General features: G+C 39.9%; 1 protein-coding gene across 1 annotated transcript in view; it reads left to right on the top strand.

Annotated features, from left to right (window-relative positions):
• The window catches only part of LOC119011406 (junctophilin-1-like), a 44,033-nt gene extending 27,562 nt beyond the window's left edge, over positions 1 to 16,471 (top strand). Inside the window, exons 4-7 of the mRNA XM_037084491.1 lie at positions 1,985 to 2,254; positions 5,439 to 5,857; positions 6,928 to 7,024; positions 8,590 to 16,471. Coding sequence (XP_036940386.1) covers positions 1,985 to 2,254; positions 5,439 to 5,857; positions 6,928 to 7,008 — 770 coding nt within the window. The 3' untranslated portion in view covers positions 7,009 to 7,024; positions 8,590 to 16,471. The remainder of the gene's footprint in view (positions 1 to 1,984; positions 2,255 to 5,438; positions 5,858 to 6,927; positions 7,025 to 8,589) is intronic.
• Positions 16,472 to 17,443: the final 972 nt, after the last annotated feature.

Raw genomic sequence — 17,443 nt, 5'->3', positions numbered from 1 at the left:
GTTCTAAAAGAGATATATACCATTTGTGAAAATAAGCACCTTTCTTGGTAGGAAAAAACTAATACTTTGCATGAAAATAAAACTCATGATGATATATAATTTGAGTTATTAGCTATCTTAAGACCTTTCTTTCAGAAAAGAACATGTTTGTGGATACATTTGTCTGTGTTGTATCAGTAAACACCAGTTGACTTGTAGTTTGTAATGAAACCCATCAAAACCATGCTTTTCTCTAAGATTTTTTTGTTTGCTATGAGTTCTAACTTTACACGTAAGTTGCACACTGTACTAACCATGTGTAGCAGCATTGGTTTAAGTCACTTACAGTTAAACCAATTTGAATTGTGAAAAGACACACGATTTGTTCAGTCCCAAAACTCGAGTCTGAGTCGAGTCTCTTAAGGGCGAGTCTCTAGTATCAAGTCACTGATTGTGTGACTTAAGTGCGACTCGAGTCCAAGTTGCAAACTTGAGTCCTGATTAGTGCTGGGCGGTATACCGATTCACACCGAATGCCGGTGTATATTTTCATTATGATATGAATTTTTAATATACCGCCATACCGGTCAATTTAATTATACAATGTCCAGAATGCTACGCTACACTGCGCCACACAACACTGTTTCAGACCGGACCCTTTTCAATGTTGCGCTTCTAAACAGGCATGTGCGACTGTGAGGCGTGGTGAGGGTAAACAGTTGTGCTCTGGTGTTTTGTTACGGTGAAAATGGCTAGGATAGCAGTTCATGACTTCATCCATGGATGTCAAGATAATCAAATGGAAATCCACTGAGATCCAGGAGATGCGAGCGTCTCCTCTGTCTCTGTAGCTGTCCACTTGTTGTTGTAGTGGTTCACGCCCAACTTTGTGCGTCATATCACATCACATATTTATGCCGACCCCAGTGGCGGCTTTTTGGGAAAGAAGGAATATTAAACCTCCCTTTTAGATAGACAGGGCGGCAGAGTTCAGTATTTACCTTGCAGCAAATGTGCCGCCTTTTCTATCAAAAAGGGGCTAGTAATTAATCTCTCAACCAGTAGAAAATGCTGTGAACACCTGATTATGCATGAAAAAAAATACCGTCATATACCATGACACTGTAAAATACCATGATATACATTTTTGGTCACACTGCCCAGCACTAGTCCAGATCTCTGGTGCTTAATTTTCCTGTGTAATTTTGGATCTTAGGAACGTTCTATTCTATTCTATTGTTGTTGATACACATTTTATATAGTACTGTTTTTTTTTATTGCCTCTATGTTTGCCCTCATATTTTTATTGTATTTTTACTGAATGTACCTGCTGGTGTGATAACCCAATTTCCCCTCAGGATTAATAGTTATCTATCTATCTATCTATTTTTGCACAGTTTCAGATGAAGATTAGGCCAAATTAATGTAATCAGTATAATACAATTTTTAGAATTAAATTCCAGCGTTTGCCATGTAGGACTGTCTCTGATGCGGATGACCCAAACATGTTCAAGTGCTGTAAAAGTCCAAATTTACTGGAAAAAGGAAGAACTTCCAAAATTCACAAAATGTTTTCAAGCAGAGAAATATTGAGCTTCGATCCATGGTTCTTGCCATTTAGCCTTTAAGATTTTCATTGCGGTCAAAAACTGTTGGTTCTCCCACTTGCCACAAACAAAGGTTGAATCAGCGATTCTAATGATAATGGATTATAGAGTCTCCTTCCCAGTTTGTCAAATGCCAACACACTGACAAGCCAACAACCCCAATCTCTTAACACAATCACAGTAAAAAAGACAGCATGTTATATACATATCTGTATTCACTTGATGCTGTGCACTCCATTTAATCCGATAAATCATAGTTCAAACCGAGGATTTTGTTTAGTTGAATAAGAGATATAATAAACCAGTATTATCATTTAAGGATTGGTCTGTCAACCAGTATAACTTACTTCAGTCATTTTTTTGCAGGCACACTTATCTTTGTATTTCTGTTATCCAAGGCCCTGACTACATACGGCAGAAGTATAATGAGCCCGTGGAGGTGAAAGAGGTTCCTGTGGAGGAGAAAAAGGAGAAATCACCATCAGGAAGCCCACATTTCTACCGCAAAGGCACAACACCCACCCAGTCTCCATCACAGAGCCCAGGTCCTAGCCCCACTCCCTCACCCGCTGCCGTTAAAAAGAGCTTTTTCACCAGTAAAACTCCTGCCACTGTCGCTCCAGTTTTGAAAGACAACAAAACCCCAACAGCTGAGTCTTTGACAGCAGGTAAGCAACTTATTATTGGGTTATTATTTATTTGACCAGCATGTCTTTCTTGGTGTCTTTGTATGTGGTTTACAACCCTGATTCCAAATTAAAAAAAAATTTGGAAAAACATCAAACTTGCTGTAATCTCAAATGAATCACCCGTGGAAGTTTGTGAACACCCAGGAAGTGCAGGAGCTGTTTACAGAACGTGGCCACGGGACACTTGAAGAATTTGTGTTCCAGTAGCTCTTGGAGGACCAGTCGCACCTGCACTCCCTTACCCTGACTAAATCAGCATACTGCATCATCACCAGCATTCCACTCTGCACTCCCAAACAGGACTGAAACACCTTCCTGCATAACCACCATCATTCATTATCATAGACTGTCTGCAGCACATTCAAGACCACACACATCTGCTGCCAATCATAATAACCTTATTCAAGTCACCCTACTACTTCCTGCACTTATTTGTAAACCTGTAGGTATTGGTCTTTTAAATATCAGATCCCTCAAAAACAAATCCTTTCTATGCAATGATTTTATAAATTTAAATAGTCTAGACTTTTTTTTATCCTTACAGAAGTGTGTTTTTCTCAGGGAGATTTTAGTCCTCTTATGCCAAAACTATAATAACCCTGACACACGCTCACTCCATTCTTCATTATTTGAGCTGCTCTGTGAATAAATGTGGTTATTTTTTTAAAGTAATTCTGGGACCCAATTTTTCCTTACTTTTTCGTACTTTGTGTAGGTCTTAAATTTTGTTCAGAATGGTCTTAAAAAGTCTTAAATTTGACTTGTTCAAACCAGCAGAAACCCTGTTTGAAATAGTCAACAATATTAGGCAAAAGTAATTTCTAAGCTTCCATTTTTATCCAAGGCTTTAGAGAAAATAGTTTCTACTCAAATTCCAGTCTGGTTTTAGAGCTTTACACAGCACAGAAACTGCCCTCCAAGGTAACCAGCGATCTTCTTTTAGCAGCTGACGGGAGAGAGCGCAATTCTAATCCTTTTACATTTAAGTGCAGCTTTTGACACTGTTAATCATGCCATTTTATAAGACAGCCTTAAAACCTGGGTTGGCATCAAGGAAACTGCTTTTGGTTGGTTTTTTCCCTTACCTTTCAGCCTGAACCTTCTTGGTCACCACAAGTAACTACTCTTCAACTACAATGCCCATTACCTGTGGTGTATGCCGCAAGGTTCTATTTTAGGTCCAATTTTATTTTCTATTTATACGCTCCCACTTGGCCAGATTATTAAACACTATAATGTATCCTTCAATTGCTATGCAGACGACACACAAATATACCTCCCGCTGAGGCCCAGTGACCCAAGAAGCATAGCTGCTGTCTTAGACTGTCTTAAAGATATTAATTGTTGGATGGCTCTAAATTTCCAACAACTCAATACCTCAAAAACAGAAATTAAACTGTTCACCAGCCCCCCCACCCCCCCAAAAAAATGTCAGCCACTTTCAGAAAGCCCTTGGTACCCTGTCTGTCATCATAAAACCCACTGCACAAAATCTTTGACTCAGACTCAGAGCTCACATTCATCCCTCAGGTTAACAAACTGTCCCAGTCCTGTTTCTGCCAACTAAGATCCATTTCAAGAATCAAGCTCCCACCCCATTCCAAAGTCGGGGCTGAAAACTAAAGGTGATTGTGCCTTCGCCATAAAGGCCCCTCAGCTTGGGAAAAACCTGCCTGAGAAGATAAGGCTCGCAGGATTGGTAACTTCTTTTAAATCACTTCTTAAAACCCATTTTTATACACTTGCCTTTTTGTGTTGTCGTCCTTTTCCTTTTGCTTTTGCTCCTGCTGTTTGGGTTAATGATATTTGTTTTGTTTATTTATTACCTATTGTATTTATTCCATCTCTTTATTTTGCTTATTGAATTCATTTTCATCATTATTTCTGTTTTTCAGTATTTTGTTTCTAATGGTTTAGCTGTGAATGCCAGGCAGTGAGGAGGACAGTCTGATCAGTCCCGCAAATAGCAAGTTGTTTATGTACCTGTCCATGGTTTGCTTCTCTGAAACGTGACAGTTTGTATGGTGGCTGGTGGGGAGAGAGGCACCAGTGAGGAGGTCAGTAGCGCAGTCATAGGGTCTGTAGGGTTGAAGGGACAAAGCAAGTTCTTTACTGTAGACTCTGGCTAGTCCATGATACTCTTGAAGTGAAGACAGTCCAAATGGCAGAACACACTCCAGCTAGCGATAGACGATGCACCCCAGTCAATTTAAGGACACCTGCAGCACCTGATGCTTTGTCCTCATTGGGAACAATTGACAAAAGATGCTAATGCTCAGAAAAAAATGCAATGTGGAGACAGGCTCTTAGCGTTTTTTTTTTTATTTTTGAAAGGGCTTCCAGAAAGCTGCTGCCACAGAAAAAATATAAAGTCTCTGTTTTTGTTACGTTGGTACGGTTGTCTTCTTAGCAGCTACAAGTTGGGACAAAGAAAATTGAAAAGAGGTCTGATCTCTGAAGCTGGACGCCAACTGGTGAAAAGTCAAAAATCATGTCATGGAAGTCTTGAGAAATTTGGATATAACAGGTTTCAGTTTTGAAAATAAAATAAATGCAGGTACTTAGAAATCTAAAGTTGTATGTTGATTGACCAAGGTCTCAGAAATCATGCAATAATTCAGTGCAACCTCCTGAGTTTGTACTTTTTTGATTAAATCTGCCTTTTTTTCCCTGTCTGGTCAGACACCATAAAAAGCTAGTTATTCCTATTTATTTAGGCTTACATAGATTCACAGCTTATCAATATTATGTCTATATTGTAAGTACACATATATTCTATCAAATATTAAATATTCACTTTTATTCATTTTTCATACTACTCTACATGTACTCCTTTAGGAACTCTTACTTAGTGCAAATGTTATGATAAGCATTTGATAAACAAAATAAGAATATTGGACATAAAAACAACATTCGAAATTTTAAAACAACAGAGGGAATTACTCTTATATATCAGCTGCACTTGAGGAATGTAAAATGTATTCGCCCAGCCCTAGTGTAGATATTAGTGAGTCAAACATCTGGCCGCTGTGTTTTTACACACACGCACAAAAACACACACTCCCACACTCCCCGACGCTGAAAAGGCAGAGGTGGCCGCAAACTATTAATGTACTGGGTATGTAGTTAAATTTTTTTTTTTATCTTCTTGTCCTACTCGCAGGTATAACAAAGGCAGCATCAAAACTGGAATTGAGGAAACAGGAGCCTCCTCCATCAGTGAAAAAAGAAGTTACCGCCTCAGGTAGCAGTTACCCCAGCAATGGGCAGATTCACTCCCAGTACCACGGTTACTACGTCAAGGCAGATGTCAAGATTACGCCGCCTGAGGAGCCAATCGGTGTGGACGATGACTTTCACCCATCAAGCCTTGCACGTTTGCCGCCACCTGCCAAACAGATTCAGGCACCAGCATCAAAAGCCCTGCCAGCCCCGAGCTCTTCACCAGTTCCACCAAAAGAGGATGCCAAAGCACCAGAGCCTTCCAAGCCAAAAAGACAGGAATCAACTAAACCAAAGAATCTTGCAGAAACCAAGAAAGCTAGTGTGGAAATAGCCCCTGAAATTGCAGAAGAGGAGTCGGTGAGTTTCATCAAGTTGCTACTTACTACTTTCCGATTAGCATTAGATGTTTAACACTCTGGGCCCCAGTGGCACATGAAGCTCTTCCAGCTGAGCCACACAGGAGGTAGACTGCTTAACCTTGCACAGTTGGTGCCTTGATTGCCGGCATTTAACCGCAAATGGATTGCAAACATAAACTTTGGATGTGGTACAAATACAAGAGCTCTAAAACCGTTTAAGGGGGTGAACGATTTAAGGAAAGTATCTAATTGCTAACCTGTATTATAATTTTGATAAATTACAAGATAACAAGATAAACCCAAACCCAGTCATTATATTTATTTGTAACTGCACCAGATATATTGTAGGGTCAAAATACTTCTATTGTCAAGCTGATATATCAGTTATAATCAATACAATAGTATTACATTGGAAACAATTGCAAACTATGAGTGAAAAGTTGAATTTTCAGAAGAGCTCAGTATCTGTTATGTCTTTTTTAATGATAGCATGCACTTGACCTGACATGGAGGAAAGTCAATGACAGTCTTGAAAGAATTGTGTCAAAGCTTTGAGGTGTTTGGGCTCATTATCCTGCTGCAGTATGAATCCTTCTCCACCAAGATCGAACCAGAGGGTGGAGCATGTCTCTGAAGAAAGAGTGGTGCTTCTCCTCAGACAGGGTGGAGTCAGTTCTGTGCAGGAGTCTGAAAACAGCCCCAGACATGAATCTTCCAGCTCCATGTTTCAGTGTGGATTCAAACACTGTGGTATCATTCTGTCTGCTGTTTGTCTCCTTACATACACCCCTCTGTTACTGACACTAATCTATCACTGGGATTCATCAGTAAACAGACTTTTTTTCATCATCCACTGTGAAATTCTGGTATTTCTTCGCCCACCTCAAGTGTTTGTCCTTGTTTCCTCCTGAGAAGTGGTTTAGAAACTATCTTGTAGTGTCTCAGAGGACGAGCAGCAGCTTCTTCTGACAGGACCACTGCTGATTGGACTCTTGTGGTGTTCATTTAGTCAATTCTGCATCTGTGATGAAGTTGCTTACAACATAAACTTTTCTTGTGTTTCAACAGGGCCCGAACTCCATCTTGGTGGCTTTAGTGATGCTCTTGAATGTAGGTCTAGCAATCATTTTTGTGCATTTCCTCACCTGACCAAATCTGAACTCAGGTAAGAATTTCTTTGAAGTTCTTCGTTCCAAAAACAATAAAAACTGCACAGAGTCAAACACGTTAAAACCACTTGCGTGTTTAAAACTTCATGTATGTTGTCATCTTAGTCAGAGCTACATTACACACACTATTTAATTTTATCTATGTTTACTATGCCAGGAGTGTTGTAAATAAACCCACAGGAGGAATGAATTTATGCCCCATGCAGAGTTACTAACACTAATGGGTGAGAGGGTAAATGCACTGCAGCTAAACTGGCTGTTTGACCCTCCGCTGGAAATGGGTTGCATGTGGGTTAGAATAGAGGACCATCTGACTCCTCTGAGACACGTGCTGTATAAAAAGATGTATAACAGCCTCCATCATTTCACGTTCTTTATATTAGAAAAAACAAGGATTTCTAGGTATTAATAATCTACTGCAATGCATGCTGGGAAGTATTAGCTTGAATAAATAATAAATAATCCATTGGACATGTGGTCGACTCAAGTGATGGTTGTAAATTAAGAAATTGATAATTATACTTGAAACATACAGTACAGTCCTGGTCAAAAGTTTCCATCCACTTGCACAGAACATGTACATCAGGTCAGTCTTCAGTTCTAATGATTTCTACAGCTCTCATGTTTCTGTGATGAATGAGTGAACACAAACTACTTCGAGTCTAATGGCTGTATCGAACAGGTCATATTAAAACAGGCCCAGAGTAGTCAGCAGCTGCTATCAACCAGCGACAAAGTAGTTTGTGTTCAATCATTCATCTCAGCAACATGAGAGCTGTAGAAATCACTGGAACTGAAGTCTGACATGATGTACATGTTCTTCTTGTACATTGTGAATGTATCTTAATACACTGAGTTATTTAGAGCTTAACAGTTCATCAAAATATTATCAAAATTGCAATATCACTAAGTGCAAATTCCAAATGGCATGGAGCTGCATCTTTTTTTTGTTTTGTTTTGTTGTTAAGTGTGTGGCAACAAAAAGTGCTGTAGCACGCAGCATCTGTTGCATGTCTGACCATCCTGCAAGAGGGGTCAGGGGTCTGTACAAGAACCAAGGGTCAGAGGACAGAGGGTGTCCTCCTCTGTACAGAGTGTAAAGCCCACTGAGGAAATGTGATTGTGAGTTTAGGCTTTATAAATAGAGATTTAAGTCTCCACGTTGGCCGTGACGGTCCCAAAGCTGTGCGTGGCTGTTCTAGACAATGCTAGCATTGCCACTGGCTGCACCACGGTACGTTTCAGCATTGTCCCAGAAGCAGCTCTCAGCTCTGCTCCGCAAAATACACGCTGAGTCTATTTTTGATGGAAGCAGAATGCAGCTGCATCAGTCTACACAGAGCAGAACAAGCCAGACAGGAAGTCAGGGAGAGGAGCATCATAATGCATGTGGCCAGTTTCCAAAATAAAGAGAGAGAGAGAGAGAGAGAGAGAGAGAGAGAGAGACACCATTTTTGTATTTTCACCCCATTTGTTTGAGTTACCTGCAAACACTCCCTGAACATCATTCAGCATAGTAATGTCATTCATTATCTAACCCCCCACTTTTCTTGCCCTGCAGTGGACTCATCCAAGCTAGTGGCCCGAGTGGCTAACTCTCCATCAGCCAAAGGGGCCTTTTTCAAAAATGGTGCCAGTCAGAACGGCAGACACAGGCAAAACGGAGGACTGAAAATAGACACATGAAGGAGGAGAAAGAGGAGGAGGAGAAGAAGTGGCGAGAAAAAACACGGAGGGAAGAGAGGGGAAAAGAGCAGAGGGAGAGAAAGATGAAACCTCCACCATAACCCCCCCCACCCCCACACCCCCGACCCGTGGTGTCCGAGTCCAACCTGATTGGACTGACGATGATTTGTGACTTCACTCAAGAGTGCAGTGACAGCTGAAGCAAGCAGTCGCTGGTTGGAAAGGGTCCCCCGAGCCCCTCTATCAGGGATAGAAATAACAGGGGGCCTGGAGAGTAGAGTGAATGTGAGTGAGTGTAAGACCCGGCATCTATACTGTCTATAAATGCCTGTAATGTGTGTGCTTGTCTGTCTGTAGCGCCATTTCCATCCAACTGTCGAGCAAATTTGGAAGTTTTGAAATGCTGCAATAAAAAGCCTGTCCGTCGTCCAGCTGAGTTGAAGAGAATTTGTTACATGTGTGATCCACCAGAAGAACAGAGAGTGCCTTCACAGTGTTGATTAGTATCAGAGAAGTCATTACTGCACCTCAGTTCCACCAGCGTTGTCCATGTGCTGTCATGAACTTTCACTGCCACGTCTGCCAGTTGTGGCAATCATGACAAAGCAGTTATGAAAAATCCTTTTGAACTGCGGTGCACTTTAATGTTCATCAGTCAGAAACACCAAGCCTTTATTATTTAATCAGTCAGTGAATTTCCTGTTGTCCTGCTGCACACAGTATTGTTCAAGAAACAAGTGCATGATGACATTTTGCGTCTGAGAACCTTTAGTTGAATTTTGCTTCTATTCAACTTTTCTCCACCCCGACCCCTTTTTGGATGGAAACGAAGTTTGTGCATATCTCGGAGTAGTTTTTGTCTGCTTCTTGTCTTCATGTGTGTGCGTGTGTGTGGTTGTGTGTGGGTGGGCGGGCAGCAGTGGACTGGATATGTTCGGAGATGCACTTTGAGCTGATGGAAGCCAACAGCTGCCTTACCGTTTTACAGAGTGACGTGGTGGTGGGAGAGAAGGGCCCAGGCAGGAATGTGAAGCGTTCGGCTGATTCTCCCTCTGCCATGTCCTGGAAGAGTGGCTCTATTTATATCAGTCTGTTTATCGACCTGTTCATATCTTTTTTAGTGGGTCTCGGTGCCTGCCATTTTATATACACGTCAGGTGGTCATGAGGCAATCAGTGGGGTTCTATTATGAAATGAAATGATAAAGTTACATTTGAAAAACTCAACCTGATTTTAAAAGGTCCATTGGATTCTCACAGTGTTTTCCTGTAGTACACTTCCTTGATGCAGTTGTTCAGTAAGAGGAGGTGTCATTCTGAAACTAAAATCCTATGTTGATGTGATCGCTGCTAGTGTATCCCATCACTGATGCTTTCAGTTTAAATAGACAGTTTTTTCATTTTACAAATGAAGGTAGATTTAGATACACTCTCTGATTTTGTAGGGCAAAGAGTGCAATTTATACAGTCTGACTGTAATTGGCTGAAACCCCTGATGTTGTACTATTATAATGTTGATGTCACTGGCAATCTCCTTTTAGCAGGTGCAATTTATTCCACTGGCAGATTCACAACCTGTCAGCAGCTAGCTGTCTCTCAGGCTTGTACCTTGTACCCACCATGAGCTAGCAGATGTGGCTGTAACTAAAGCCTGTTATAGCAAGCTAGTCTGAAGATTTGCTGTGGTTGCTGTCATGGGAAAATCCTCTCAAAACTCTTTCTGCAAAGCGAAAAGTGAGACAACGAATAGTAGGATAAAATAATAGAGGTTAGAAGAAGGTTTTTGATTGTGATAGTTTCATGATGAAACTACAATGACACTCAGTAGAGTGCATACCTCCACCAAGGTCAAACAGTTCCCTTTAATTCAGTCAAGCCTAATCCAATATCAGATCAAACATATACACACTCAGTAATACCAGCCACTTAAATGTGTTGAAGAAAGCAAGGACACTCCTCTGTCAAGATACATAATAAGAGAAGTCAGGGATGGAACAGGTCTGTTTCATTCTTCCTGATCACATCAGGAAATAGAATTCCAGATATAATACAGTGGAGACTGAGACATCAGTCAACCAGAATCATAGGATCATAGTTGCAGGGTTTCAATTTTGCAGGAGCAAAGCACGAGGTGACGGACTGCAGTGACGTGGATAACAAGCTGAAAGAAGTCAAGTTTCAAAATATGTGTTCAGTTAGACGTGGTGTTAAGTCTTAAGACACTACGATATGAGGTCTCAGTCTCCTTTTGCAAACCAAAGCCGACATTTTTCTTCTTCATTTTTCTTTGTTATATGCATCATAAGGTATAACTATGTAACTGCACTGACAATCACAGTCCAAGAAAATCTGAATTACTTGTTTTTCTCTCTCTCGCCTGCGTAGAGCTACATTTGTTGAAGGGCTACAGTTAACTTTATCATTTTATACTACTTAGTTGTTTGACTTCTGGCTTTTTTGGGAAGGCTGGGTTGTTAAAAATTTGTTTTGTACTATTTTAGTTTGTATATTTTTGTAAAATGACTCCTGTTGAGGACATTTTATCTATTGATGTTGAGTTGACAATGATTTGTCTGTTAACATAGAGTTTCAACAGAACACTGGTGATTGTGCAGTATTAATGAATTGAACATGGTAATTGATATGTGTCTGCTATTTGATGTATAATTATAAACATTATATTATTAACAATGGATTTATGTTACAACAACAAGTACCAGTTTCAACGTGGTTTGGTCCAGTTTTCACATTTTCTCTCGTCACGGCAGCGTTCCATCTCTCTGGTTAGGTTTCGACTCAGAAACCAGTTGGTTAGGTTTAAGAAAACATGTTCATGTTAAAAGCACAAACAAGACTGGGGATGTCAAACATGTCCACTACAAATGCAGACTCGAACTGCAGTAACACCACCACCCTCCCCCTTTTTGCTGAACACTTTTGCTGCTGGTGTGTGAACAGTTGTTTCAAATTAAAGAATGTGTTCGAACACACGACGCATGATTCTTAATTAAGTTTACGTAAGAGGAAAAGAATTGTCTTAAATTTGTTTCCACCCTTATTTGCTGGATTTAGCATAACTTATTTTGTTATGATTGTGGTGCATAGTGTAGCATGCAGATATTGGCGTGTTTTGTTTCGTTCACTTGATATCAGAGGAAAACGATGTATGCAGTGTTTATTCACTCACATTAGTTGTGAGTAACTGTAGACAGTTTAGAACAGGTTGGGTAAAAGCAAAAGTCTCTGATGCTTTTTTTTAATTTTCTTAAATTTGTTTGAAACTTGGATTGCTACCTAAATGAAAAGCTCCATTCCTTTCTGTTTATAGCAGGGGTTGTCAGAGTGTAATGACTGAGGGCCAGTTCAGGGAGCCAGCAACAGCCCTTGAATTTTACATAGACTGGTTTCATAATGGCATTTATCATGAAACAGATGAGGCCGGTCATTGCATCTGTCCTCTGAGGTCTGATGAAGTAAGAGTTGATACATTTGTGCTGAAACCTCCTGCTCTCCTCAACCGAACAGCATTTTTTACATGGCGGCTTTTCTTTTTCTGCATTCAACTGCAAAGTTGTCCTATGAAATACAGCACAGGCGCTGATGACAGAATGCAATTTTACCAACATTATCAAGTGCAACTACTTGACTTGCAACCAGTAGTATTTAACAGTTTCATTCTGAAACTGACAAACCTTGTTTGGGGCGAAAGTATTGACATTATTCAAATGTAATACGTGCATTTCAGGGGACAAACAAGCTGCAGGCTGCACTTTGGTGACCCCTGGTTTATTGGATCCTGTTGAAACTCCATCAGAAACACCACTCACATGTGCCTCCATTCTGTCTCTGGGAATTTAATGCAAAGGGGAACAGCCTCTTCATTCTTGGATAGAAACACAGATGACTGATACTACATTACATACTGTAGAACAGCAGGGTTAGAACAGTTTCCAGCCAGCAGCTGTTTCTCAATTCCATCATGGTATAGAAACAATATGATTTGGCAGCTCACCCAGACTTGTTAGAATAGTTCAAACAGCTCAAAGTATAGGAGTTTGGAAGTTAAAACGAATCTTAAAGGATTCGGTGCACCTGTATGATATTAAGTGTCTGGAAGTGGTAAAAGCCTCTCGACCTGTCCGAATGATTTCTTTAGATTAAGCAGCTCTGTAAGAGTGACTTCACACTAAACACATAGTGGAAAATCCACATGTCACTCATAGAAATAAATCAAGTTTGAAACTGAAAAGGAAATGTGTCCAAGCTGAATGAGGGCATTAAAATGCTCTTTGAATAGTCCAGACGAAAGTGTGTCTAGCTTCTGCATCTGATGTATTTCTGAGTGAAACAGGTTGGGCAGCCGGGACAAAACAGTCGGTTGCTTATGTAACTTAAGTTACAAACGTACTTATGTGACATATGTAAATGCAGTCATGTTGTAAATGTGACATCACATTAGTAAGCTGAAAGAGCTCACCCATGACTTTTTGTTTCACAGTGGACATGAACAGCAGCCTCCTGGGTGAAAGTCCTGTCCTTGTTTGACCCGACTGTCCTTCCCCAACCTCCTAATGTCGCTCTTTATACTACTTTACCTGATTTCCTCCTTTGCTGCAGTAAATACAGCCACTAGCGGTTGCTGTGTAACAAGAAATGTAAATATGGTTCATAATGAGCTGTTTTACTGACGAGGACGGGCTGGACGTACCGTGCTGTTGTTGTCAAATGAATCTGAGCTCTGTGTGGCTGAGAGCTGAAGTGTGATTGACACTGGAAGTCATGGTATTATTGGTTGAAATGGGTTGGTTCAAGCCTCTGTGAGCACACATATTTGTTTGACGGGAAGAAAAAAGATAATGTTTTGATAAATGAATACAAAGAAAGATATTTGTATATTGTTAAGTAGATCCACAACATGACTGTGAATGTAATCAAATAGTCATTTTACACTAGAGTGAAACCTCTGCCTAGACAGTGAACACATGTGCTCTTATGACACCTTAGTAAAGCATAGACTATTTTGATGTAACTGAAAAAACGTGTTTTGGAGTTTTTTGCAAATCTGGATTTAAAGTTAAACATGTTCTTGTAAAGTTTGGTAAACACATGAAAGATTTTATTTTCCCACCTTGAATAATTCTCAGCTGGCTCTTTGCAGGAACTTATCACCAGAAAGTGACATTTCAAAGAATGTGTGAAATTAAAAGCCATTTTGTGGGAAATAGCCTCTGATAACACTAATAACATGTTTAATTAACGGGTAAACATTTACATTATAAACATTAATTTAGCTGCAAAAACAGTTAGCTGTGTAAAGATATAGTGGAGTGATGGTGTGACATCACACTGCCTCTTTGGGGTTGTGTGTGTGTGTGTGTGTGTGTGTGCGTGCGTGTGTGTGTGTGTGTGTGTGTGCGTGCGTGCGTGCGTGCGTGTGTGTCGTGATCTTTGAGCTTCACTGTTCTTTGTTTTGGTACCTAGTCCATCCACGTGCTCATGTTAGTACATGTGAGTCCTTCCCTGTCATCCCTCCGTCCATGTCAACATGGCAGCATGGCGTTACACTAAAAAAAAATTATTTTTTCTTGTTTTTCTTTTGATGAATATAAAAACATTTGAGGTGACAGATAGGCTTTGCATTTACAGAGTATTGATCTTTATTTGATCAGCATGGCCTACTTTTGACAGTTTGATTCGAGTTTCCTGAGCAGTGTGTATTAAGGTGCTGCTTTTGTTTTCTTCCAACTTTTAAAAGACTTGAGCATTTGTTTGGGTCTGAGGTGCTGGTGCTCTGATATAGTGTGATATATAGTGGCAATGAATGTTGCATAGAACCTTTTAAGAAAATGTGTTTTAAAAGCCAAAGCTTTGTTTTGTTTTTCTTGCTGATTTATTTCCTTGGGAGGGGTGTGCATGAAGTTTTGAGATGAGATGCAGACTTGATGAACAGGCAAATGTTGATTATGTATCAGAATGTTTTTTTCACTACAGTTTGTTGTTGAGTAGAAGAAACAGTAATGCCATAGTGTTTAACATCTGACTGTAGTCAGTGCAGTTTTGTTGCTATTAAGGAAAATGTTGTATGTCCAATAGGGGAAGTTGGTACTTCTTATGGTTGAAATGACAGCTTTAAATGCACTGTCACGACTGTATGAGAGGCCAGATATGAATGGTGCTGTAATAATAGGTGAAATGAGGAAACGCTATGGTTTTAAAGCACGTAGTTTACATGCAGAGGAACAAAAACCTGATCTGAAAACTGCATAAGACCCACTCTCCAGCAAGTGTATACATATATAGTAGGGAAAGATGATTAATGTTTGTCTTTGTATATATGCATGTGTATATATATGTATGTATATATGTATACATATATACGTATGTATGTATGTATGTATGTATGTATGTATTAAGATGTGGTAATTAATTTCACTGCACCATCTTCTGGTGTGACCAGGACTTTATTCTGCATCCTGGCCAGCCCTTAAACAAAAAATGTAGTACTGCTATACACTGTGTGGACGATTAAAAATATCAGCCAAGGAGCCTCTGACTAAGAAGGAAGTCTCTTTTCATTCACTGCATCAATGCTCACGGAGAAACAGGGGATAACATCACTGCCGGTTACAGCATTAAGTCTGTGGAAAAAGTCTGATTCCTGATCTCTTCTGTAGATGCTCGTAGATGCAAAAAATTAAACATTTCTTTATATTTGACACCGCAAATGATATCTATCAACATGCTAGAAATCTTGCTCACTAATAAAATGATTGTCATCCCTACTTTCCTCCCGTGTAAAATCCTGTCCCATTGTATGAACTGATATGCAGTGTTGAGGTATCTGATTGGCCTTTAATTCACTTGCCGTTTTTCTTCTTGTTATTGTGGCAACACGCCCACACCAGAGCTCTTTTAGTGCAGAGGTATTTTCATCCTGAAGACTCACTTATTAGTGAGAGTTACTTGCGCCGACTCAACGGCGTAGCTGGTCATAAGCAGCTTTCTCTGAGGAAGGTCTGTGGTGGGTGTGTGCATGTGTTCTCCATAAAGAAGACCTTTGCTGGAGTGTGGGTGTGAAGCAGAGAATATACTAGCAGGGTTTACTCAGTTCTGATGTGTGAGAGGAAACAAGGCTGTCGATACAGAAAGAGACCATGTGAGAATGAAAGAGAAAGAAAGGACCGGAACATCACTGATCTGATGTTTCTTGAAAATGAAATGACGTTGTTGAGAAGAGTAGGGCAGGGATGATGTAGGAGTCTTTGACTTACCAGGAATGCTTTCATCAGCTAATTTATAATATCATTAATGTGTCATCCATTTTATGAGACCAGTTAGCCTGTAGGTGTAAGCTCGTCTGTGGTGTGTGTATGAAATGAGCTTCAACATTTTCTTGCTGAAATGCTATTTGTAAAGTTTCTGCTAATTCTAACATACCATCAATGTTTTGCCCCATCAGGACAAGCCGTTATGAGTGATATCTGAAATAAGAATGACAGTATGTTTTCTCTATGTATAGGATTTCTACATCACTGTATATTGTGTAGGCTTTTAAAGGCATTTTGAGAGCCTATTTTCTAAAAATTCATGATTGTATTTTGATGTTTGGCTCAGCTGCAAATGCGAATATCATCTTGATCTCTGCTGGTGATACAATACACATATTGTTAAGTTATTTTACATAACGATATTGGGAGTTTTGTTTTGGCAGTTGTTTCTATGGAGATAAATTAAAAAGTGGGTTTACATTTTACATGATGATGTGTGTGTGTGTGGTTCTTTCTCCAGGTTCCAGTCCTTTACAAGGAACGAGGAATGTATGATCACCCGCGGCACAGTCACTCTGTTAGGGGTATTAAATTCAAATTCAGAAGGGTGTAGTCAGAGAAGAACATCCTCAAGCAAAGGAACATCATAATGTCTGACTTATAATTCAGTGCCATACACAGTATATTAGGTTAAGGGATATAGTAGTTGTATCAACAGCAACAACTGACTGTCAAATTGAATGAAGCACATTTCTACAATATTTTCAACCGCATCATCAGTTTTCACATCATACTGAAAGCATTATGAAGAAGTAGCCTCCGTATAATGAACAAATGTTCCTTTCTGGTTTTAAGTCAAACTAGGGCGGTATTTGGAAATAAATACATAATCAGGAGCCTTAGAAAAGTGTTTCTCCTCAGACGAAATGCTCAATATGCAGAAAATGTAATCAAAAGCACCTGCACCCACCTGTGCGCCCCTGTATGTGTTGGTCTTAAAGTGAGGTGTGGTCAGGCACAGTCAGCTTCCTGCAGTTTAAAGGACCCATTAGATGCTCCTACACAGGCGAGTTCACACCGTTCATACACTCTGATTTTATGATCAGATAGGCTGCTGTCACATATTTTAAACATGTCGCTGTAACAAATATGGCGGTATGATTTCATTAACAAAACTAAAAGCAGCGGTTTTAAACTCTCCAAAGGAAATAAGTCAGGAGTTTTAAATAATCAATGAAGTAAATCCGCCGTTCCTTATACAAATGTGCGTGTTAATGTAGAGAAACGCATCTCACAGTCTAAATACCACCTCTTCATGATCAGATAATCCACCGTTTAACTAGCAAAATAGACTTGGACACGCCCTAAACACACTAGCTGGCTGTTCATAGACCGTCTAAACAGGGGCCTCTGACTCAGAGTGGCACTTCACTTTGCTGCTTTTAATAATCGTCTCTAACAA

Source organism: Acanthopagrus latus, chromosome 21 (assembly GCF_904848185.1).
Source record: "Acanthopagrus latus isolate v.2019 chromosome 21, fAcaLat1.1, whole genome shotgun sequence".
Taxonomy (NCBI): Eukaryota; Metazoa; Chordata; class Actinopteri; order Spariformes; family Sparidae; genus Acanthopagrus; species Acanthopagrus latus.
Note: the sequence above shows the minus strand (reverse complement) of the source record. Positions and strands in the feature narration are given on the sequence as shown.